The following is a 24,305-nucleotide window of genomic DNA, read 5'->3' on the forward strand; positions in this document are numbered from 1 at the left end:
GGAGGTGGTTATAGTGCTGCTGTCACTTCAGTGAGGTGCAGGTGATGGCTCTGCCACCGAATTCCGATGACCTGGGACCCAGATTTAATTATCACCTGTTAGAGGGCTGGGGTTGGCGACTTGATTAGCCCCTGAGCCAAACAACCTGACACAGCAGCTCCCAGAGTTGGAAGTCCTTCCTGTTCTTCATTTAATAAGTTTCATTAGGAATCTTGTTTTATTTTCCCCTTTGTTCAGCATGTTATCGTTGGGGCCAAACAAGTTCCACTTGTTGTAGATGTACTTTTCATTTGACTTGTTGAAGTAAACAAATCCTTGAGATCTTTAAGGCTTCATATGTACAACACCCCTGAGGGAAGCCACTTGTGTACTGATTATTTTGGGGTGACATTTTATTTTTTTAAATATATTTTATTGATTTTTTACAGAGAGGAAGGGAGAGGGATAGAGAGTCAGAAACATCGATGAGAGAGAAACATCGATCAGCCGCCTCCTGCACACTCCCTACTGGGGATGTGCCCGAAACCAAGATACATGCCCTTGACCAGAATCGAACCTGGGACCCTTCAGTCCGCAGGCCGATGCTCTATCCACTGAGCTAAACCAGTCAGGGCTTGGGTGACGTGTTAGAACTTTTCTAAAGTAATGTTGCCCCAAAAGCCAGGTTTAATGTCAGGATATAATTTGAAAGGTTGGTGATTCCCAGGGTCAGCTGGGAATGCTCCCTTACAGTTGATGGAGCTGAGGTATGAGATTAAGACCTTTTGGTTGGTAATCTTAGTCACTTCTCACCTCCTATCTCTCCATCATATTATGGTAACAAAACCATGAAAATGACCATGTTTTGTAAGTGTGTACTAGTATATCTCCCAAGTATTGGCTGAGGTGTAATTTAATGGGGAAATAAGGATATGGTGCACAGGTGCCTCAGTGCTCTAGCGCAGTGGTCCTCAGACCACTGCTGGTGCCTGAGGTCTGAAAGGTTGGCGACCGCTGCTCTAGTGTGTCTGTGACTTGGAGAAAGTGGGCGTAGGCAGGCATGGACAGCAGTGACACTTAGGTACTCTGTGCCTAAGTTGAATTGTCTCCCAAGTGTGTTTGTTACTTTTCCACAGAAAATTAATGTGGTAAGTGAAAAAAAAGATATATGGTCAAAGAACTTTGGGAAACTGGTTTCCTTTTCTTGAAAATATTTTTTATTGTGATAAAATATATATAACATAGAATTTGCCATTTTAGCCATTTTTAACTGAACAATTCTGTGGAATTACTTACATTCACAATGCTATGCAACCATCACCACCATATATTTCTAAAAATAGTCATCGTCCCAATAGCTCTATACCAGGGGTCCTCAAACTTTTTAAACAGGGGGCCAGTTCACTGTCCCTCAGATCGTTGGAGGGCCGGACTATAGTTTAAAAAAAACTATGAACAAATTCCTATGCACACTGCACATATCTTATTTTGAAGAAAAAAACAAAACGGGAACAAATACAATATTTGTATTTGCATGTGGCCCGCGGGCCGTAGTTTGAGGACCCCTGCTCTATACCCTTTAAAGCAGTCGCTCTCCTAGTCCCTGGTGACCTCTACCCTACTTTCTGTCCCTCCGATTTGCCTGTTCTAAATATTTCTTCTAAGTGGAGTGATACAATATCTGTCCTTTTGTGACTGGCTTTTTTCACTTAGCATAAAGTCCTGAAGGTTTGTCCATGTTGTATCATGAATCTGAACAGTATTTCTTTTAAGATTGAACAGTATCCATGTGCGGATGGGCGGCATTTTATCCATTCATCCATTGATGGACGCTTGGGCTGTTTCCACTTTGAGGCTATTGTGACTAATGCTCTTATGAACGTTACTGTTTTCAGTTTTCTTGACTACATACCTGGGAGTGGAAAAGTCTGTTTAACTTTTGAGAGACTGTTTGCCACAGCAGCTGCACTATTTTAACACTGGCTTCTTCACTGCAGAATTTCTCAGCCTGTAAGGTGTTTCTGTATACAATAAATCCCCAAGAGAAAAATAGAGTTTTCAGATTTCCCAACTTAATTGACCTTGAAACTTTTTTGTTTTTTACTGAGAAGTGTCTTTTGGCGTTAGTGTGATAGCATTTGTCTGGGGCGTACCACTCAAGGGGACTTTGAAGGAAAGGCATTTTCCAGTCACTGACCTTCTCATTCACCACAACTTCAATTACTTTTCACTGAAATGGTCAGAATGTATGTATGATTTCCTTATAGCTATTCCTTTGTCCTCATGTGTAAAATAAGTAGAAAATTATTTGCCATTTTTTTCTAGATGGAAGATGTCTGGAATATATATTGAAATGCTTAAATACTGGACCTTTAAGAGCAGTTTTTATTGTGAATTAAGAGGATAGACCCTTAAAATAAGACAGCTGTGGGAAATTTGGCACATAAGTAGGAGTACCTAGACTTGTCACTACCTGATGATGATAGCCAGATGCTGTGGGAGTAGTGCAGGTCCAGCTCTCCTGGGACAGGGAGCCTGGGTATTAGTATCATGGATGAGACTGCTTTTAAGGGTGGTACCTTGGCTCTGTTCTCAACTGCAGGCTCCTCTTTCACAAAAGTTAAAAAAGACTTATCCCTGATGAAGCATTCTGCTGGAAAAGAGAACGGTCTCAGATTGGGCGTCAAATGGTTTGGCTTTGTGTTGATCTGCTGGTTTTGTCTCTTGCAGGTTAAATGCCTCTCTCTCTGCTCATCCTGAGAAAGATGAATTAATCCTTTTCGGAGGTGAATATTTCAATGGCCAAAAAGTAAAGTATATATTTTTTTCTTTCCTTTGCAAATTTCCATGGGTCTCATTTGGAGTAAAATTTATTTAAAACAGTGATATCAAATTCTCATTGGTCCTTTAACTCCCTCCCACGTGTCCTGCCTCCTGAGCTGTCAGGACTGGCATGTGATGTCCTTGACAAGCTATCAGCATCCTTTTGTGACCTTTAGGGTCACTCTTTTTACTGCCTTGAGGTTGACCAGCATTCTACTCATTCAGGTTGATTGTCTATGTTGTTCTTCCTCATGATGGGTTTCCAAAGTTGTTTTGAATTGGAAAAGTACTGATCACTTTTAGATCTAATTTTTATTTTTAAACAGGCCAGAAAGACTGGCGTTTCAGAGTTGTATGTGAAACAGTTACAAAGCATGAAGTTTACCTTCCCTGCATGGTGGACAGATGGTGTTTTACTTTGTGTCATCATCCCAAAGGATGCAGGGGACCAGCTGCACCAGCCCTGTATTGATAAGATTTACATTGCTTTAGGAAATACATTTTCCATTGCAGGCTAGCGATAGGTCCTTCTTTCCACTTATTGTCACTTGCATGGAAGCATCATTCATGTCAGTAAAGTTCCTCTTCCTTCCTGCAGATGTTTTTATATAATGAACTCTATATCTACAACATCAGGAAGGACACCTGGACCAAGGTCGAAATCCCCAGTCCACCTCCGAGGCGCTGTGCTCACCAGGTATGTGTCAGTACTAACCCTTAACCTTCCCTCTGTTCCCGTTGGGGCTTTACTCTGAGGATTCTGTTAGGGACTTTTAGAATTGGTAAATGACAGGCAGCCTTCTATAGAGACTGGGTCTTGCACATGGTCCTCACTTTGCTGTTTTTAACTTGGGCTTGTTTCTGAACTTCTTCACATGTCAGCGTCTTCATCTGTAAGACAGGGAGATGAATACCTGCTCCTCCAGGTGGTGCAAAGATCATATGAAATAATCTAGGTAAAAATACCGAGTGCGGTGCCTGGCATATGGTCGGCAAATTGCTCCTTTTCCGTTTGAGTGAAAGAGGCTCCTATAGGCCCAAGATCGGATGACTAGAGAGATGAAAACGAGAAAACTGACCAAAGAGTGGTGTAAATGCTGCGTGGAAAATAATTATTGTAGAATGAATGAGTCATAAACAGGGTAATGAAGGAGAAGCGCTAAACCAGATGTTGTTGGCTGGCTTCTGCTTACCCCAGGAGAGCTCTGTCAGAGCTGGTTACCTATCAGGGAAGGGTCCTGGTTTCAGTGTCTATACAGTTACATGAGGACAGACACTTGGTCTTGTTCATTATTATAACCCAGTACTTGGAACAGTGTCGGGGCACAAAAACCCCCAAAACCAAACAAACACCAACAATTTAAATGACTGACACTGCTCCAGTGTGGAGAAAGATGGTCATAGGAGCCCGCCATGTGTACGTGGTTCTCTTTTTTCTGATTTGTGCTCAGAAATAGCCTACTGCTCTGAAATTGGGTGGGAGGAGGACCTGTCTGCCTGAATTGCATGAGCATCTTGTGCATATGAAGGCTTGCAAGCATTTAGACTGGTTTATCTTCTGGAAAAGAGGAAGGCACTTGTTTTCAGGTTTAAAAATTAGATTTAGTAAGCTTGGATTTTAATAAATAAATGGATTTTGATAAATTCCAAGTTTGTTTACCAGAGCCCTCTCCAGTTCTGAAGAGTGAATGATCTGCCCCAGAAAAGCTAAGGACTAAGTCCTGTCCTGTCCCAGTGGTGAGCACTCTTGAGTCCCCAGTCCTCCCAGATGCCTCATCAGATTCCTGGGCCCTAAGAAATCTGATGTCTCAGTGGAGCAGTCAAGCTTCATGCCTATGTCACATAATGCAGGCTAGGGGTTTCTTTTCTGTTTATTTTCTTTTCTATTTTAATCAACAGCTACTGTGTCCTTGAAGAATTAGAGTCATGAAATTCTTTGAGATTTTTAAATTCAGGTATTTTGGCAGGGTGCTCAGCAGGCTCTGATCCATATGCATGCTTAATAAGGACTTTATTAGTCTAGGGCAGTGGTCTAGGGTTTAATAATATCCTTGGAATTAAGGTTGGCTTGCTGTTTATGCTGTGAATATCACAATGAATTGTAGTGATGGGAAACAGAAAATTGGTTACAATTTTTTTTTGCGTAAAGGTCATTACAGTTCAAATTCTGCATTAAATTTGAGACATAAAAGTTTCATCATTATAGACTAGAGTAATGAATATGTTAGAATCCGTGGACTTTATCTTTTCTTAAATCAATTAGAGCAAAAAGAGTAGAAAGAGAAAGCTTATACATATACCCTTTATTCTTTTTTCCTAGGTCCTGTATTTTGGGATGGGGTGAAGTATTTTTTAGTGTGTAATTTGAGAGTTTAGATGGCCTTTTGTAAAATGAATACAGCCCAGTGAGAAAAATAAAGGGTCATAACATCTGCCGAATGTGTGATTAAGTGACGTGAGAGAAGAAGGGAGTGTTCAAACTCTTGTGCCTGGCCTGTTGAGGATACAGGGAATGAAACTGTTGAGAATCGAGGGGTGTGTGAGAAGGAGGCGGCGAACATTGTGAGTTCCCAAAAGTAATGACTAAAACTCACTCAAAACAAAATGCATTATCTCATAAAATAGAAAAAAGTTTCATATATATAATAAAGTGCCAGGGTCATAACGATCGATTATGATCAAAGGCTCGACCAGACCGGAAGTCAGTGCTGGGTTGTTGTGGCGACCCAGCACTGACTGGAGCCACTGTGGGCGCCCCGGCTCAGCACTGACTGCCTAGGGCAGTGATGGCGAACCTATAACACGTGTGTCAGAGGTGACACGCGAGCTCATTTTTTTGGTTGATTTTTCTTTGTTAAATGGCATTTAAATATATAAAATAAATATCAAAAATATAAGTCTTTGTTTTATGGTTGCAAATATCAAAAAATTTCTATATGTGACACGGCACCAGAGTTAAGTTAGGGTTTTTCAAAATGTTGACACACCGAGCTCAAAAGGTTTGCCATCACTGGCCTAGGGGGCTGCAGATCAGGTCCGGAGAGAGGCCTGCAGAGAGAGAGGCAGGGTCTGATCCATAGCCTCTGTGGCAGCTGTTGATCAGAACTTGCCTCTCTTTCTCTCCTGGCCTAGCCAATAGCTGCGCCTTCATTTATCTCCAGGCCTCCAGGCCTCCACTGGGGCTGCTCATCAGCCCCACCTTTCTGATCAGGCCCCGTTGATAGGCCTAGAGACACTGACTGGTATAGAAACTGACCAATCAGAACCAAATCTGGGTAACTGTGAGGAGCCAATGGCTGCCTAGGAGGCGGAGCTTTTGACGCTGACTGACATAGAAACTGACCAATCAGAACCAGATTGGCTGACAGAAGAGGGCAGCTGCGGGTGAGATCAGGCCAGCAGGGGAGGGTAGTTAGGGGCGATCAGGCAGGCAGGCAGAGGGGTTAGGGGCAATCAGACAGGCAGGCAGGTGAGTGGTTAGGAGCCAGTGGTGCCTGATTGTGAGAGGGGTCGCGGATTGGAGTGGGTGCAGGCCGGGCTGAGGGAACCCAATCTCCCCACCCCCACCCTTGCACGAATTTCATGTACCGGGCCTCTAGTCCTATCTAATAAAAGAGAAACATGGTCATTGGCGTACGACCGCTACCCTTCCCATTGGCTAATCAGCGAGATATGCAAATTAACTGCCAGCCAAGATGGTGGCCGGCAGCCAGGCAGCTTGAAACTAACATGAGGCTTGCTTGCTTCAGTGACGGAGGAAACCAACGTTCCCCGCCTGCCTTGCCGGCCTCTGAGCCTGCAGTTTAAAAAACATTGTAACAAATATAGAAGCTAAACAAAACCCCAGAAACCTGATTTCAGCGATCCGGGATCTCAGAGCTGGAATTGATACAGAGTTTCGATTATAGAACCGAAACAAACCAGATACCTGCTTTCAGCAGCAGATGCCTAAGAGCTGGAGCCTCAGAGCTAAAGCTGGCACAGAATAAAAAAAGAAAAAAGAAAAAAAGGAGCAGTTGGGAGCTTCAGTCCCAGCCTGAAAACAGCCCTCAGCCCCTCACCCAGACTGGCCAGGCACCCCAGTGGGGACCCCCACACTGAAGGGTGTGTGACCAGCTGCAAACAGCCATCATCCCTTCACCCAGACTGGCCAGGCACCCCAGTGAGGACCCCCACCCTGAAGGATGTGTGACCAGCTGCAAACAGCCATCATCCCCTCACCCAGGCTGGCCAGGCACCCCAGTGGGGACCCCCACCCTGATCCAGGACACCCTTCGGGCAAACCAGCCGGCCCCCACACGTGCACCAGGCCTCTATCCTATATAGTAAAAGGGTAATATGCCTCCCAGCACCGGGATCAGCGGAGCTGCGAGGCCTCCCGGCACCGGGATCAGTGTGACAGGGGGCAGCGCCCAAACCCCCTGATTGCCCTGCGGCTCTGTGTGTGACAGGGGGCGGGGCCACAACCTCCCTATCTGCCCTGCTCTGTTCCTGACAGGGGAAGGTGCCCCAACCCCCTGATCGGCCCTACTCTGTGCCTGATAGGGGGGAGCTCCCTAACCCCCTGATCGCCCTGCGGCTCTGTGTGTGATAGGGTGTGACGCCCCAACCCCCCCACCCCACGGGCCCTGCTCTGTGTGTGACGGGGTAGAGCCATAACCTCCCCATCGGCCCTGCCCTGAGTGTGACAGTGGCGGCGCCCCAACCCCCTGATCGGCCCTGCTCTGTGGGTGATAGAGGGCGGTGCCCTAACCGCCCTCCCCTCCCCCCCACGGGCCCTGCTCTGTGTGTGACGGGGTAGAGCCATAACCTCCCCATCGGCCCTGCCCTGAGTGTGACAGTGGCGGCGCCCCAACCCCCTGATCGGCCCTGCCTTGTGGGTGATAGAGGGCGGCGCCCCAATCCCCTGATCGGCCCTGCTCTGTGTGTGATGGTGCGGTGCCCCAACTCCCCTATCGGCCCTGCTCTATGCGTGGGGTGGTGCCGCAACCTCCCCATCGACCCTGCCTTGAGTATGACAGCGGGCGGTGCCCCAACCCCCCAATCGGCCCTACCCTGAGCGTGACTGAGGGTGGCATCGCAACCTCCCTATCTGCCCTGCTCTGTGCATGACAGGTTGCAGTGCCCCAACTCCCCAATCGGCCCTGCTCTGAGCCTGACCAGGGGCTGCACCTAGGGATTGGGCCTGCCCTCTGCCACCCGGGAGCAGGCCTAAGCCAGCAGGTCGTTATCTCCCGAGGGGTCCCAGACTGCGAGAGGGCACAGGCCGGGCTGAGGGACAAATTTTTGTGCACCGGGCCTCTAGTCCTATTAATAAAAGCCTAATATGCTAAGTGTCAGATCGGCCAGTCGGCCATTCAACCAATCAGAAGCATAATATAGTAATGATATGCTAAGGCCGCTCAACCTCTCACTATGACATGCACTGACGACCACCAGGGGGCAGACAGTTGACCTGTCGACCAGTCACTATGATGTGCACTGACCACCAGGGGGAAGATGGTGCGACTGGTGGGTTAGCTTACTGCTGGGGTCCGGCTGATCAGGACTGAGTGAGATGGGCTAGACACACTCTGGAGCCTTCCCACAGTCCTCCCCGGCCTTGATCGTGCACCAGTGGGGTCCCTCGGCCTAGCCTGCACCCTCTCGCAATTCGGGACCCCTCTGGGATGTCAGAGAGCCGGTTTCGGCCTGATCACGCAGGCCAGGCCAAGGGACCCCACCAGTGCACAAATTTGTGCACCGGGCCTCTAGTGGGTTAATAAAAAATGTCACCTGTGTTCTTATTGGCCTTTGTGCATTAATAAGCAGTAAGTAGTTTATGGAGAAAAGTTATTATATACAAAATGTTTATTCGTGAAATAAGTGGAATTCCACCAACAGTATTCAGTTGAACTGCTGCAAGTGTTAACTTCCAACTAAATAATAGCTTCATTACGTTCCATTCAAGCAGACATTGCAAGACTCCTAGATTTTTTCACTCAGGAAGTACTAAGTATCTTTTACATGTAAGGCACCATTCTAGGGCTGGGACATAGGTACAAAAAAAAGACAAATTTGCCACTTCCTATGATGTCCCATATTATGTGTTTTCTTTGGTCCTGATGGTGTTGCATGTTTTTAGAACTCGGCTTTCACAAAGCTGAACCGTGTGGCTGATATTAGAATCCATTCAAGTCTTTGTGTTATTTTGGACTCCATTGGGCTTTTTTTTTTTTGCCTTTGGAGGGAGAGTGTTACGTTGTCTTAAAGCTTTTCAGACATGATTTTATTCCAATTGAGACAACAAGCCCAAATGCTTGGGAAGCAAATAGCCTCATAGGACAAATAGGACAGAAGATGCTAGAGAGAATGGCTTTGCCTTGTCCTGGAGCAGTGCTGTCCTACCTTATTCACTTGGTCACTGGGTGGTGCTTTGCCTGTGTTAGATCCAGAGAGAGAATGTTGGTTGTGTCAGTTTAAACAGTTATCTCAAAACCACTGTGTGTATTTGTGCATGAATATATATATTTAAAGGTGTTTTATTTTTATGGCTTTCTTTCCAAAATACATAAATTAATCTCCCGTAAGAGAGCCTGGTGCTAGAAATTCTTTCTGTAAGTTTGACAGTGCAAAGGGGAGTGAGCAGTGAGTAGAGGAAAGGTCTGCTTCTATCTCAGTCTAGCCAGTGACTTCTTTCTAGAAACGAAGTCCAGCCAGCTTCCTTTTGGAGAGCTGATGTAGGCCAGCTCACACCTCAGTTATCACTTCTATATGCAGAAGAATTCTTATCTTACAAGGACATTATAAGAAGTAATTTTGTTGAAATGCTTTGACTTTTTTCAAGGTAAACACTTTAAGACATTCCTTATGCTGTTGTTCTCATATATTTTATTTCCATATATATTAGAAGCCTCACAGTGATGCAGTGTTATTATTTTTGCTTTAGACTTATTATTTAAAGAAATTTTAAAGAAAGAAAACTATCTTATATTGATTTACAAATTTACCATTTTCAGCACACTTCATTCCTTGTTTAGATCTATGTTTTTGTGTAGGAATGTTTTTTGTTCAGCCTAAAACTTCATTTATCATATCTTGAAGTGCAGATCTACTGGCAACAAATTTTTTTCAGCTTTTTTCTTAAGATAAAATGTCTTCAGTTTATATTTCATATATTTTTGCTAGATGCGGCATCCTAGGTTGACAGCTGTTTTCTTTTAGCACTTGAAAGATGTTCTGTTTTCTGGCTTATAGTGTTCTAAGGAGAGGCCAATCATCATTCTTATCTTAATTTTTCTGTATTCAGTCTGTCATTTTTCCCTTCTATGGCAGCTTAAAAGATTTTATCTTTGGTTTTACAGCAATTTTAATTTTTTTAAAATATATTTTTATTGATTTCAGAGAGAGAGAGAGAGAGAGAGAAACATCAGTGATGAGAGAGAAGCATTGATCTCCTATCTCCTGGGGATCGAGCCTGCAACCAAGGGCATGTGCCCTGACTGGGAATCAAACCATGACCTCCTGGTTCATAGGTTGACGTTCAACCACTGAGCCACACTGGTTGGGCAACAGCAATTTGATTTTGATGTATCTTTGTGATTTTCTTGAAGTCCAAATTATATGTGTGTTAGACTATTTAATATTATCCAACAGGGCAATGAGTCTGTCTTGTCTTCCCCCGCCACCCCCTGCCAACCCCCACCCTCAGTCTTTTTTCTCATTTCATTTTGGTAGTTTTTATTGTCCTTCAAGGTAAGTGGATATGCTGAGAACTTGTGAGTTATTTACTTTATAGTATTTCAGCTCTAGAAGTTATTTGGTTCTTATTGTTTCCATGTCTGTTTATTATGTTCTTGTTTTCCTTTAAATCTTTAGACATGTTTATACCTCTTTTCAAGTCCTTGTCTGCTGATTTTCTCATCTGTGTTATTTCTGGATCTCTTTCTATGGACTGACCTTTTTCCTTTTTTTTTTTTTTTTTTTAGTAAATATATTTTATTGATTTTTTACAGAGAGGAAGGGAGAGAGATAGAGAGTTAGAAACATCGATGAGAGAGAAACATCGATCAGCTGCCTCCTGCACATCTCCTACTGGGGATGCGCCCGCAACCCAGGTACATGCCCTTGACCGGAATCGAACCTGGGACCCTTCAGTCGCAGGCTGACGCTCTATCCACTGAGCCAAACCGGTTTCGGCGACCTTTTTCCTTATTATCAGTCACATTTCCCCGCTAGAATTGTGTTGTTAGATACAGGACTTTGTGAATGCTGCATGTTGACTGTCTGGATTTTGTTTTCATCTATTACCATGAGTTTTGTTTTGGCAGGTGGTTAAGGCACTTGCAGATCATTGTGATCCTTTTGAAACTTTATTTAGAGATGGCTTAGTCCTAGGGTATATCTTTTCTGGGATCGCTACTGAGTGCCCCGGGAGTTCAGTGACATCTTTAACTATGTCTGGTTGGAAATTGCCTGTCTCCAAGTCCTGAGTAAGTGCAGATCATTTTCAAGCTTTCAGGCTCACAGTGGTGATTCTTTTCCCAGTATCTCCTGCAGATGTGCAGCTTAGTGCTCAAAGGCTCCAGGGCACCCACATGGATTTTTAGGGTGCTCTCTCTCCAATACTCTGCTTGCAAATTCCAGCTACCTCAGTATCCCTAAACTCTGACCGTTGTCTCCTCAGCTCAACAAGATCACCTGTCCTGTTGGCTCCTTTCCCTACACCAGGGTGCAAAGACTTCCTTCAGAGTCACAGGGCTCACCTTTCTTATTTACAGTCCTTAGGGTCACAGTCGTACACTTCCTGTTGTCTGATTCTAGTTCCGTTATAGATTTTGTCCAATTTTCTCCTTGTTTATAGTGGGAGGGCTAGTGTGGTACAGGTTGCTCTATCCCGGTCAGAAGTGGAAGTCTTTTATGCCTGTCTCTTTATAGTTTTAATTTTCTCTTGAATAATATGTTAACTTTTTTCTTTGAGGACTAGGTTAATACACATCCCTCAAATCACTGACTATTGATCCACGTTCCTGTAGTCCCTATACTTTTGACTGTGACAGGCCTGATATTGTGATTCAGATGGGGGGTGGGATGTAGGAGATGAACTGTGGCATACAGTCTTTTTTCCTGCCTGGAGTTGGACTTCACTTATTAAAAACTAGAGGCCCGGTGCACAAAAATTTGTGCACTCGGGGGGAGGGGGGGTGTCCCTCAGCCTGGCCTGTGCCCTCTCGCAGTCTGGGACCCCTCGGGAGATAACGACCTGCTGGCTTAGGCCTGCTCCCGGGTGGCAGAGGGCAGGCCCAATCCCTATGTGCAGCCCCTGCTCGGGCTCAGAGCAGGGCCGATTGGGGAGTTGGGGCGCCGCCCCCTGTCATGCACAGAGCAGGGCGGATCGGGAGGTTGCGATGCCACCCTCAGTCACGCTCAGGGTAGGGCCAATTGGGGGATTGGGGCACCGTCCCCTGTCACGCACAGAGCAGGGCTGATCAGTGGGTTGGGGTGCTGCCCCCTGTCACTCACAGAGCAGGGCCCATCAGGAGGTTGGGGCTCCATACCCTGTCACGCACAGAGCAGGGTCGATCAGGGGGTTGGGGAGCTCCCCCCTATCAGGCACAGAGCAGGGCTGATTAGGGGGTTGGGTGCCTTCCCCTGTCCCGAACAGAGCAGTTCGGATAGGGAGGTTGTGGCCCTGCCCCCTGTCACACACAGAGCCGCAGAGCGATCAGGGGGTTTGGGCGCTGCCCCCTGTCACGCTGCTCCTAGTGCCAGGAGGCCTCGCGGCTCTGCTGATCCCGGTGCTGGGAGGCATATTACCCTTTTACTATATAGGATAGAGGCCTGGTGCACGTGTGGGGGGCCGCGTGACAGGGTGGGGGTCCCCACTGGGGTGCCTGGCCAGCCTGGATGAGGGGATGATGGCTGTTTGCAGCTGGTCACACACCCTTCATGGTGGGGGTCCCCACTGGGGTGCCTGGCCAGTCTGGGTGAGGGGCTGAGGGCTGTTTTCAGGCTGGCGGGTGACTGAAGCTCCCAACTGCTTCTTTCTTTCTTTCTTTTTTTTTTTTATTCTGGGCCAACTTTAGCTTTGAGGTTTGGCTCCAGCTCTTAGGCCACCGCTGCTGAAAGCAGTTATCTGATTTGTTTGGGTTCTATAATCGAAACACTGTATCAACTCCAGCTCTGAGATCCCGGCTCTCTGAAAGCAGGTTTCTGGGGTTTTGTTTGGTTTCTATATTTGTTACAGTGTTTCAAACTGCAAGCTCAGAGGCCAGCAGCGGTAGGCGGGGGTCGTTGGTTTCCTCTGTCACTGAAGCAAGCAAGCCTCATGTTAACTTCAAGCTGCCTGGCTGCCGGCCGCCATCTTGGCTGGCAGTTAATTTGCATATTGCCCTGATTAGCCAATGGGAAGGGTAGCGGATGTATGGCTAATTACCATGTTTCTCTTTTATTAGATAGGATTAGGATACTCCTAAGGCCTAGGAAGAGCCACACTCAAGGGGCCAAAGAGTCGCATGTGGCTCGCGAGCCGCAGTTTGCTGACCACGGGCCTAGCTTCATTAAATTAAAAAAATGTTAGGTTTGGGCCTGAGCTAATAATCATGTCTGCTTTAAAGATTTGAAATGCTCAGTTTCTTTCCTATAGAACTACTGAGGTTTTAGAAAGATAGGAAACTGGCTTGGCCCTTTAAAAGTCAGTCATCTGTGCTGAGATGATGCACACAAAACTGCAATGGGGCTTTGGGTGCCTGGGGATGGAGCCTCCTGAGAACCACGGCCAACCCTCCCGGTGAGAACTTTTCTGTGGAGGTGTGAGAGGGCAAGTAGGTGTTAACACGGGATGCTCAGGAGCGTTATGGTGCCCAGTAGCACCTGACCCAGGTCCCCTTGCTCGGCCGCACAGTGCTAGGTGCTGTGGCCACTATTTCCAAGCTCCTTGGCAAGAAGGTTCCTTGGCTGTTTCCTGTCTACATGCACTATGTGAGAAGGATGTGATCGCATTTTCTTCTTCATTGCCTGGACCCTGTGGCTGGTGTCTCCCAGGGTAGGCTGGCCCGGCGCCTGCTCTCTGAGTGTCACACCCCACATGTGTCACATCCCACGCTTGCAGGAGAAGTCATTTCTGTGAAGTTTGTCTCCTCAGATACGTGGTTTACAAGTCATCTGACCATAAACCCAGCCACAGCATTACTGTCTGCTGTTCATCAGATGGCACGTCACTGAACTTTCTCAGAGATTCTCTTGGTCACTGGCCAGTGGGTTGTGTGGCTCTGGATGGTCCAGGCGGTTGTGGGTGGTTCCACCGTGGCCTCTGAGTCCTGGGTCTTCAGTAAAACCACAGAAAGAGCAGCTCTGAGGAGAGTGGTGCAGGGCAGGCATTCTAAGATGAGAGTCGGAGCTTGGGATCTAAGTGTCCTTGGGAAAGAAGGAGGCCAACCTGATTTCTGGGGGAGGGGTTCCAGTTTCATGTGTGTTACTTTTTAGTTTTTACTAAAATCATATTCAACAAGAAATCCAATCTAAAAGCTTAACCCTAGACTAGATAGTGTATGAATTGCCTTTAAAATTCTTCAAATCAGCCCTGACCAGTTTGGCTCGATGGATAGAGCATCAGCCTGTGAACTGAAGGGTCCCAGGTTCGTTTCCGGTTGGGGGCACATGCCTGGGTTGCGGACTCAATCCCCAGTGGGGGGCGTGCAGGAGGCAGCCGATCGGTGATTCTCTCTCATCATTGATGTTTCGCTCTCTCTCCCTCTCCCTTCCTCTCTGAAATCAATAAAAATATTAAAAAAAAAAATTAAAAAAAAATTCTTCAAATCAGTGTCTCTTGTATTTGCATCTATAAAGCTCTTTTCACATGAAATAGGATCCACTCTTATCTGAAATTCATTCTCTTACCTTTTCATCTCATGGCACACATAAATTAATTACTAAAATTCTGCAGCACACCAAAAAATATACTTTTTGCTGATATGACAAAAAAAATAGGTATAATTTTGATTCATTCACTCTTGAAGGCTATTGTTGTGTTGGCTGTTGTCATTTTTTAAAATTAGTGAGTAACCTTGGGAATGTGAGGTGTCATTCTGCTCATAGGATGTGAATTCCTGGAGTCCCTGTTCTCCAGTTTTCCCCCTCAGATCGGCACATTAGTTTATAGAATGTTTGGCTTGTAGACCATTTTTGTTCTATGAAAACTTCGATATTCTCTAAGCCAAATAATACTTTGAAATATACATCTGTGGGTCTTGAAAGTTCTACATGGTGTGGTGCAGGGTCGGCTTGGCTGTGTGCCGCTCTCTCCCCTTCTGTGTGAGAGCTACCTGCACCTGCGGCCCAAAGGCTATTGTGCTCACTGCTTCTATGTGCCTTCCTGTTATGCTTAAATCTTTAAAAAGTGAATGTTAATAATGTTACATAAACATTACATATTAAACATGTTTTATTCATGAGTGTGGTTTTAGGTATGCACTGCTTAATTGCTAAGAAAGGGATTAATGAGGGCAGGTAAATAGCTTTATTAAAGGTACTTAATAAAATGAAAATACTCTGTCAGCTTGTGTTATAACTGACTAGAGGGCCGGTGCACAAAATTCGTGCATGGGTAGGGTCCCTAGGCCTGGCCAGCGATCAGGGCCTTCTGGCTGCCGGCCGGGGCCTCCCTTTGTTCTGTGCGACGTCATAGCAAGAGATCGAACTCACAGTCTCCCAATCAAACTCCTGAGGGGACACTTTGCATATTAGCCTTATATATATATATATAGATGTTAACTTTTGACATAATTGTGTCCATTCTAATGGGATGTGGGTTGTCTAAACATAAGTGGATGTTAGTTTTGCAACCTAGGAGTGCCTGAAAGTTCATTAGATTTTGACTTTGGAGGATTTGTTGATGAGGGATTTTTCAGGAATTTCCCTCAAAGGCAGAAGTGTGGGTGCTGGCCAGGACTATCACGTGCTGTATTCTGGCGGATGGTGCAGAACCTGGGCTGCACCCGTGGAGCCAGCCAAGAGCTGTGCTGCTTTGCTCTGACCTGCCACCTTTCTTTTCACAGGCTGTGGTGGTGCCCCAAGGTGGTGGGCAGCTGTGGATCTTTGGAGGGGAGTTTGCTTCTCCTGACGGAGAGCAGTTTTACCACTACAAGGATCTCTGGGTTCTGCACTTAGCCACCAGGACCTGGGAGCAAGTCAGGTAAGGAGGCTCTGGGTCATGAGTCGACATCTGGGCCTGCCTCCTGTCCATGCCAGCATGCTTGGTTCACAGTGATGGAATCAGATATTGTAGAATTCCAGGGCTTTGAGGAGCACCTTTGCAGAGCCTGAGGGACCAGCTTCGCGGGTAACTGCAGAAAGGAAAGAGCTTGAGTTTTCTCCACCCTTCGCTGAGAAGCCCTGCTTGGCCACTACTGCCTGACACCGGGCTTTGTTGAAGGTGTTGCCAGGGTCGCTAGGAGCAGCGCTGCATTCAGGCTTATTTTCTTGTTCCTCCCTTGTCTGCGTTACATTGATCATATTTTATGCAGTTCTTCTCCTGGGCCATCTGTTTATCTCCTTAAAGGCACTTTGGGTTTCAGTTTGCTGGATGGAGCTGTGGTATACTTAAGGGAGTGCTCTTAATAGGTCTAGTTGACATAGAAACAGTGGAGCCAGTAAGATGATGGATGGGAAAGCATTTATATTGCTCTTCAATAAACTAGGCTCAGCCATCACTGGAGCCTGATTTCCGCATCTTTTGGTAAATGTGTTGTCACATTTACCACTGCACTTCACCACTAGTGTTAGCGGTCAGTGCTGCACACCTGACTCTGAAGAGACAGACTTTGTCTGTATACATTATTTGTATACATATACATTATTTACAGGAAAAAACCTAGGGGAGTGACAGATTGAAAGAGTTGGCTTCATTCTCCTGGGGTGCGCATGCCTGCTTGCTGGGCTGTGTGCACCTGGTGCAGGGCGCCTTCTCTTCACTGCTAACTCAGCAACCAGGGTTTCTTCCCTTCAGTGGAGAAGGCAGCCGCACTGCGGAATTCAGTAGTGGTGCAAAGTGTCTTCAGGTCCTGGGACTTTCATAAGAGGGAAGCCTGCCTCCCTGGGGGGGTGTGCTTGCTTGTTTGATGATGAGCCTCTTAGGAGACCACAGTGCCAGCCTGTGGAGAGCTCATCTATTGGCTTCAGGCCTGGAGTGGAACCGACTATGTAGAATGTCCCTCATGCAAGTGGAAAGTGTAAGTAGAGTCCCCACGCCAGGCTAACTTGCCGGAGAAGGGCCCAGTGGCAATCCTGAATCAAATCAGAACCAGAAAGAGCCTTGGTGTGTATTACCAGTTACTGACTTCATTTCCCTTTCTCTTACTTGTTTAGGGAAAGCTTCATTATCTTAGTAGGCACAGCAGTCAGGAAATTATTTTCATATTAAAATTGGTTTCATTATGTATATATCGAAAGTTAGTCATTTTCCCCATAATTTAAAAAGTATTTAGGCCCAGAGCTTGCAATCTGTGTTGTCTTGTTTTGCTCCAATTATTATTTTGAAACCCAATTTTATGTGCTTGTTTGTTCATTGTCGTTGAATTGATTGTTGATATTTTCATAGCATTTATGCCAGCCACATGGTTGCTATTTGTCCAAATTTATGGTTGAAGGATAATAAACCTCTCCATGAAAGAATACATACAAGTCCTATAGCTACTCAGCAGGGGCTAGTGTTGATGATGGCACATCTGTGGGGTGTTCCTGCAGGGACATTCTAAGCTATTTTGTGCACACTTTCTCGTGTCCTTCAGCCTTTCCTGGTTCTATAACATATATTATGTGTGCTTGTTCCAAAGAAGCAGGGAGGCACTATTGACATGTGGTCACTTGGGGAGTGCCCTTTGAACAGCTTGCTGTGGCCGCTGTCTCCCAGCCAGCCAGAGATAGCCACCCTCGGCTCAGCGCATGATTCCAGCTGCCTCCTGGTGCTGTTGGCTCAATTATGCTTACGCAACCTTTGCGGCATCTGTCTTAAATCTGAAATTGTCTCTGATAAACACGTCTCTCATTACTTGAATACTTGTTCATTGTAATTAAAATGTGAGAATTTTTTTTTTTAATCCTCACCCGAGGATATTTTTCCATTGATTTTTTAGAGAGTGGAAGAGAGAGGGAAAGATAGAGAGGAACATTGATGTGAGAGAAACACATCAGCTGTCTTCTTACTGTGTCCTCACATGGTTGCTTTTTGCTCGTGAAGAGAGTTCTTTCTTCCTCTTGTTGTAAAGGCCCAGATCCCATCATGGTGGCTCCACCCTCATGATTTTTTAATCCTCACCAGAGGATAGTTTTCCCATTGCTCTTTAGAGAGAGTGGAAGAGAGGGAGTGACGTGGCTCAGGGGAGAGAGAGAGATAGAGAGAGAAACATCGATGTGAGAGAGACACATTGATTGGCTGCCTGCCACACAGCCCAACCAGGACGGGGATCGAACCTGTAACCCAGATACATGCGCTTGACTGGGAATTGAACCCTCTATCTTTCGGTGTGCCGGCCAGGCCAACTCTCTAACCACTGAGCCCCACCAGCCTGGGCCCCACCCACATGATTTACTTTAAACCAAACTACTCCCAAAGGCCCCACCTCCAAATATCATCACACTGGGGTTAGGGCTTCAACATATGAATTTTGGCAGGGGTTGTGGGGGAGGGGATAGGACACAAGCATTCAGCCCGTAGCAGCTAGTGTCTAGTGTTTACAAACATCTTTCCTTTGACAACCATTGATGTATCAGTGAGGGTCTAATAAGGAAGACATGAAAGGGATTGGTCACACCTATGGTGGAGAAAACCAAGCTAGTGGGTCAGCTAGAAGCCCACTTCCCACTGCTAGGCTTTGGGGGTGGGGTGGGGTCTGGAACTGGAGATGATGGGGCCAGTCCGGGGAAAGGGGCTGTGCCTTGGTTCCTTCCCTCTTCTCCATGTACCTCCAATCTCCTGCTGGTGCTCCAATCTCCTGCTGGTGCTTCTTGCTTTGGTGGGACTTCTCTGATAGTGAGCAAAGCTGGGAGCCATGGAGAGGAACTGCCTGTGTAACCACAGATGCTCACGCACTTTTAACCCCTTCCTCAGTCAGCGGGCCTGCCCTATCAGCTTAGGTTTCCTATTTGTTAAAGTTTAGTTAGTCAGCCTGCCACACTGAAAAACCAGCACTTCTAAAGGTGAACCCCACTTTTCTTCCTTACTCCCTGGAGGAGATGCAGTTGGGCAAGGGGAGAAAGATTTTGACACCCTTTCTCCATTTATTTCTAAAGCTGGTGCCATCCTAGCTAGTCATCTATGACTCCATAAACCACAAACAAGGAGGTCAGGCAGACCTCGGCTGTTTTTGGATGTTTTTCATATACCTAAAATAATCACCCTTTCAACGTTGATAATATGATGGTTTTTAGCATATTCAGAGTTGTACAACTACCACTGGTAGTTCAATAGAGAATGTTTCCATCACCCCAAAAAGACTCCATTCCCACTATTCACTCACCTTTAATCTGCTTGCTATCTCTGGATTTGCCCATTCTAGATATTTCATGTAATTAGAATCCTACATTATTTGTTCTTTTGTGACTGGCTTACACTTTGCATAATGTTTTTAAGGTTCATCCATTCTGTAGTATGTGTCAGAATTTCTTTTTTATGACTGAATATATTCTATTGTTTTGAGATACCACATTTTGTTTATCCATTCATTTATTGATGGATGTTTAGTTGTCTCCACTTTCCACTCTTGAGATAATGCTGCTATGAACATTTGTTTGCAACTAATACATTTTTATATGCATTGAAGTACTTAGTACATGATCAACAAAAATCAGTTGAATAAAAAATAATATACTGTATAGGTGTGTGTGTGTTCATGCATGCACACTGTTTCTCTTGATTTGGAAAAGGAGCCAACATTTGTGGCGTCTTCAGCTAAACCCGCTTAGTGTATGTATCTTCAAGCTGTGTCTGAGAAAAGTTGATATCCTAGAAAAGAATTATTATTCTCAAAATAATTCAGAGTTCTTTGTATGATCCTGTTGCAAAAGGCAGCAATGAGCGGAAATCAGACCATACCCCATATTTATCATGTGGAAACAGAAACACACATATGTTCCGTTCTCTGGCTTCTCCCATGAACTGGTTGGGCTCATGGTCTGAGGCTTTGTGGACTTCATAATCAGGCAGGTTTATTAACAGTTGTGCATCAACTGCGAGGGAAGACAGGAAACCCTGGAAGTGGGAGTGGGAGCTTGTGTGGATCCCCCTGCTCCTTCACTGCTGACTGATTATCGTCTTGAAGTGCTTGTGCGTATGGAGGAAGGGAAGACCAACTGGTGGAGTGTGACTGATTTGTAGGAAAATCAAGGGGAAGGAAAGGATGCATGAATTTGAAGACTGTCAGGGTAAGGGGTCATTTTTGGCACATAGATTTCTTTAGTCTGAGACCTTTGACTTTTAGTATAGTTTAGTGCAAGCATGTCACACTCACGGCCCACAACGAATATTTTTGTGGCTCAGCCAACATAATGGTATGTAAGAAACGTTTTAATAAAAATTTTGTAAATTTTTACAATACCCTGTTATACATAATTATTAATAACGAAGTACAACATTCGCTAATGACTAATCACTATAATCATGTTGCATTCATTTCCCTTACGCGCCGGTGCACCATTTCTCTCCACTAATACTAGCAGGGAATATTTTAGCAGCTGGATTGCCACATCATTAGTCTTGTACTGACTTGTTTGGTGTGCGCAACAGGAAATATTTTGCTTTCAGAGAACAAGAAAAATAGGTTTACTTGCGTTCTGCTTATTAATTTGTAGTTATTCAGTGTCTTTTTTATTAAAATGTTCTATTATTTTATGTTAACGACTACTCATTTATTTCAGCCCTTTGTATTCAGCATGTCCCTATCGAAATAAACCTGTTTCTATGAAAATTGAAGCTTTTTTTTTCAGCCCACATAAACTTAAACCTTGTTTATTTGGCACTTGTTAGCCTTTGAGTTTGACATGCTTGGTTTAGTGTCTTAGTTGGCTGTTGAGAGTGTGCGTTATGGGACCAGGTTGCCTCAATTTAAATTCTGGCTCTCCTGTTGACTAGCTTAATGTGTTTCTTGACTTCTTGTCTTGATTTTCTCATTTGTAAAATGGGATTAAATATAATGTCTTAGCCATGCACTTATTGTGAGGAATAAATGCACATAGCATAGAGTAAACATTCCACAAATAGTAGTTTTCTTATCCTATGTAATAAAAGCCTAATATGCTAAGTGTCCAGTCATCTGGTTGGCCATTCAACCAATCAAAGCGTAATATGCCGCTGATATGCTAAGGCCACTCAGCCACTTGCTATGACATGCACTGACCACCAGGTGACCAGGGGACAGATGCTCCGACCAGTAGGTTAACTTGCTGCTAGGGTCCAGCCAATCGGGACTGAGCAAGACAGGCTGGATGTGCCCTGGAGCCCTCCTGCGGCCCCTCCCCAGCTGGCCAACCTCCTGTGTCCCTCCCTGGCCCCGATCGTGCACTGGTGTGGTCCCTCGGCCTGGCCTGCGCCCTCATAATACGGGCTGAGGGCCCCCCCCCCCCCAGTGCACAAATTTTGTGCACCGGGCCTCTAGTTAAAAATAACAGTTGAAATAAAACTAAAACAAGAACACAGTTTGATAGGCTACCTAGATTCTAGAAACCACTATTATTTTGTACAAGGAGATAAAATTCCCTATACTAAGCCTCATATTCATTGTTTGATGGAATATTCATATTCCATTTTTGACACTTGGAAAAGTGGAGCCAAATGCCGAAGGGACACTGTTTAAAATGAAAAGGGCAGTGCTTTTGCACATGGTTCCTGCTTGGGCCATGTTGTAACAATTCTTGGAGGAGGAGCCTTTTCTGGTTGGAGAATGAGCTGTTAGATTCAGTTTCCTGTCCAGTGGGCCTGTGTAGTGTTGACTCTCAGGTTTTATGAGAAAAAATTTTCTTTTGCTCAGTAAATGTCTCAGTGCTGCCTGGTATGGTACTATAGCATGTAATTTTGTAAGGTGTAAACTTTGAATTACTTCGGGGAACCATTTACTTGCCAAGTGTTTAACACTCTGTACTCTAAGCGCATGGAGCTATTTGATGCTAGAGTATTTTCTGTAAATGTCACCATTCGAAGGGGCCTGGGTGATGCTGAGTGGCAGCTTGCACTGTTGGAATGCCATTTTGCACATAACTCGGCTGCACTGAAAGCACCCCCTCCCACAATATAGCACATGTATTTTTGTGCTGCATATAGATCTGGCTGAGTACAACATGGAATTTTTTAAGACTCCATATTTAGGAGTGATGGCAGTTGAAAAGGCCTGTTGGAGATTCAAATATAAATAGGCTTTTTTGAGTGGCTTTATTTTTCTAAAGGGGTACGTGAAGTGTTTTTATAGAAAGATTTTCCCATTTTGGTTACTAAGCACAGTGGTGCATGGCTGCTGCTACAAAAAGTAACTTACATCCTTAGTGCCTGGATCACTGGAGGACAAAACACCCATCAGATTTGGGGGCAGGAAGCTGACAGGAGACCCTTACCTGGCGCGTCTCAGATGCCGGGAGTCATTTAAGGAAGACAGCTTGCTGACACTGTTTCCATAGGTCTCTGGTCCTTTAGGTTCACCGTTACTGGGCTAACATTGGTAACATTCTGGCTCTCCTGCATAAATATTTTGAAGTAGAATTGGACCATGCTAGTTGCTGAATGAAAATCTGTTCCCCAGGTTATACTTCTAAAGTATCACATCAGAGAATTTATCGAAAGGGAAGGTTACATTTTGCCCAGCACATGTGATGTTTTTCTTATCAGCTTCTCAATTGTAGAGTTGTACTTGTGGCCTGTTTTCTCAGTACCCAGCACAGAGGGGATGGAGAAGTCGTGCCATCTGCTTCAGCCTGTGGAGTGGGAGCAGCTCCAAGGAGAGCCCTTTTTCCACTGTGCCGAGTACCATTCTAGGCCAGTGCTGATTTGGTATGAACCTGCACGTTGTGTCATGCATATCCAGACTCTCCTTTTGAGCCTTGTTCATTTGGTATTTTTTTTTATCATGATTTTGGATAAGAAAATACGCTTACTAATTTTGTGGGAGAGCAAATAAGTTGTTGACATATTCAACATCCAAAAGTATACTTGTGGGCCAAATCTAGCAAGAAGTATTGAAGTGGATTTGGTAAAATCCATCCATTTATGATAACTCTCAGCAAAGTGGTAATAGAAGGAACATACCTCTACATTATAAAGGCCATATATGACAAACCTACAGCTACCATCTTAATGGTGTAAAGCTGAACTTTTTTCCTTTAAGATTAGGAACAGGATAAGCATGTACTTATACCACTTCTATTCAACACTAGAGGCCCAGTGCACGAAATTTCATGCACGGGGGAGGGTGGGGAACGGTGTCCCTCAGCCCAGCCTGCGCCCTCTCGCAGTCTGGGACCCCTTGCTCCTTAATGCCCACCCGGCTTCTGGCTGAGCAGCACTCCCCCTGTGGTAGCACACTGACCACCAAGGGGCAGCTCCTGCATTGAGCGTCTGCCCCCTGGTGGCCTGTGCATGTCATAGCAACCAGTTGTTCCGCTGTTAGGTTGATTTGCATATCAGGGTTTTATTATATTCAACATAGTATTGGAAGTCTTAGCTACAGTGTCAGTCAAGAAAAAGAAATAAAAGGCATCCAAATTGAAAAGGAAGAAGTAAAACTGTCATTATTTGCAGATGACATTATACTGGATATAGAGAATCCCAAAGATTCCACCAAAAACTATTCGAACTGATAAATGAATTCAGTAAAGTAGCAGAATACAAAATTAATACTCAGAAATTGGTTGCATTTTTATACACCAATAATGAGTTGTCAGAAAGAGAAATTAAGAAAATCCCATTTATAATTGCATAAAAAATACCTAGCAATAAATTTAACCAAGAAGGTAAAAGACCCTATACTCAGAAAACTATAAGACATTGAAGAAAGAAATTGAAGAAGATACAAATGGAAGCATATACTGTGGTCATGGATAGGACGAATTATCATTAAAATGTCCATACTAAACAAAAAACAAAAAAAAAGTCTATACTGCCCTAGCCAGGTAGCTAGTTGGTTAGAGCTTCGCCAGAAATGCCAAGGTTGCTGATTTGAGCCCTGGTCAGGGCACATATAAGAATCAACCAATGAATGTATACATAATTAGAACAACAAATCTCTCTCTCTCTCTCTCTCTCTCTCTCTCTCTCTCTCTCTCTCCCCCTCCCTCCCTCCCTCCCTCCCTCCCTCCCTCCCTCCAGTAAATTTTTTAAGGACATGTCTATTCTATCCAAAACAATCTATAATTCAATGTAATCCCTATAAAAATACCACTAACATTTTTCATATAACTACAACAATCCTAAAATTTATATGGAACCACAAAAGGCCCTGAATAGCCAAAGCACGCTTTAGAAAGAATAAGTAGGAGATATCGATATC

At 44.9% G+C, this 24,305-nt stretch overlaps 1 protein-coding gene across 5 annotated transcripts in view; it reads left to right on the forward strand.

The window, feature by feature from the left end:
* Positions 1-24,305, forward strand: part of KLHDC4 (kelch domain containing 4) — a 56,285-nt gene that overhangs the window by 3,903 nt on the left and 28,077 nt on the right. For 2 of the 5 annotated variants that reach the window (XM_036345579.1, XM_036345581.1), the window contains exons 3-5: positions 2,710-2,788; positions 3,401-3,499; positions 15,837-15,973. In XM_036345579.1, the coding sequence (XP_036201472.1) occupies positions 2,710-2,788; positions 3,401-3,499; positions 15,837-15,973 (315 nt within the window). The remainder of the gene's footprint in view (positions 1-2,709; positions 2,789-3,400; positions 3,500-15,836; positions 15,974-24,305) is intronic. The other 3 variants (XM_036345583.1, XM_036345584.1, XM_036345582.1) reach the window with 2 other exon arrangements.

This window comes from Myotis myotis, unplaced genomic scaffold (genome assembly GCF_014108235.1).
Source record: "Myotis myotis isolate mMyoMyo1 unplaced genomic scaffold, mMyoMyo1.p scaffold_m19_p_19, whole genome shotgun sequence".
NCBI classification, from domain to species: domain Eukaryota; kingdom Metazoa; phylum Chordata; class Mammalia; order Chiroptera; family Vespertilionidae; genus Myotis; species Myotis myotis.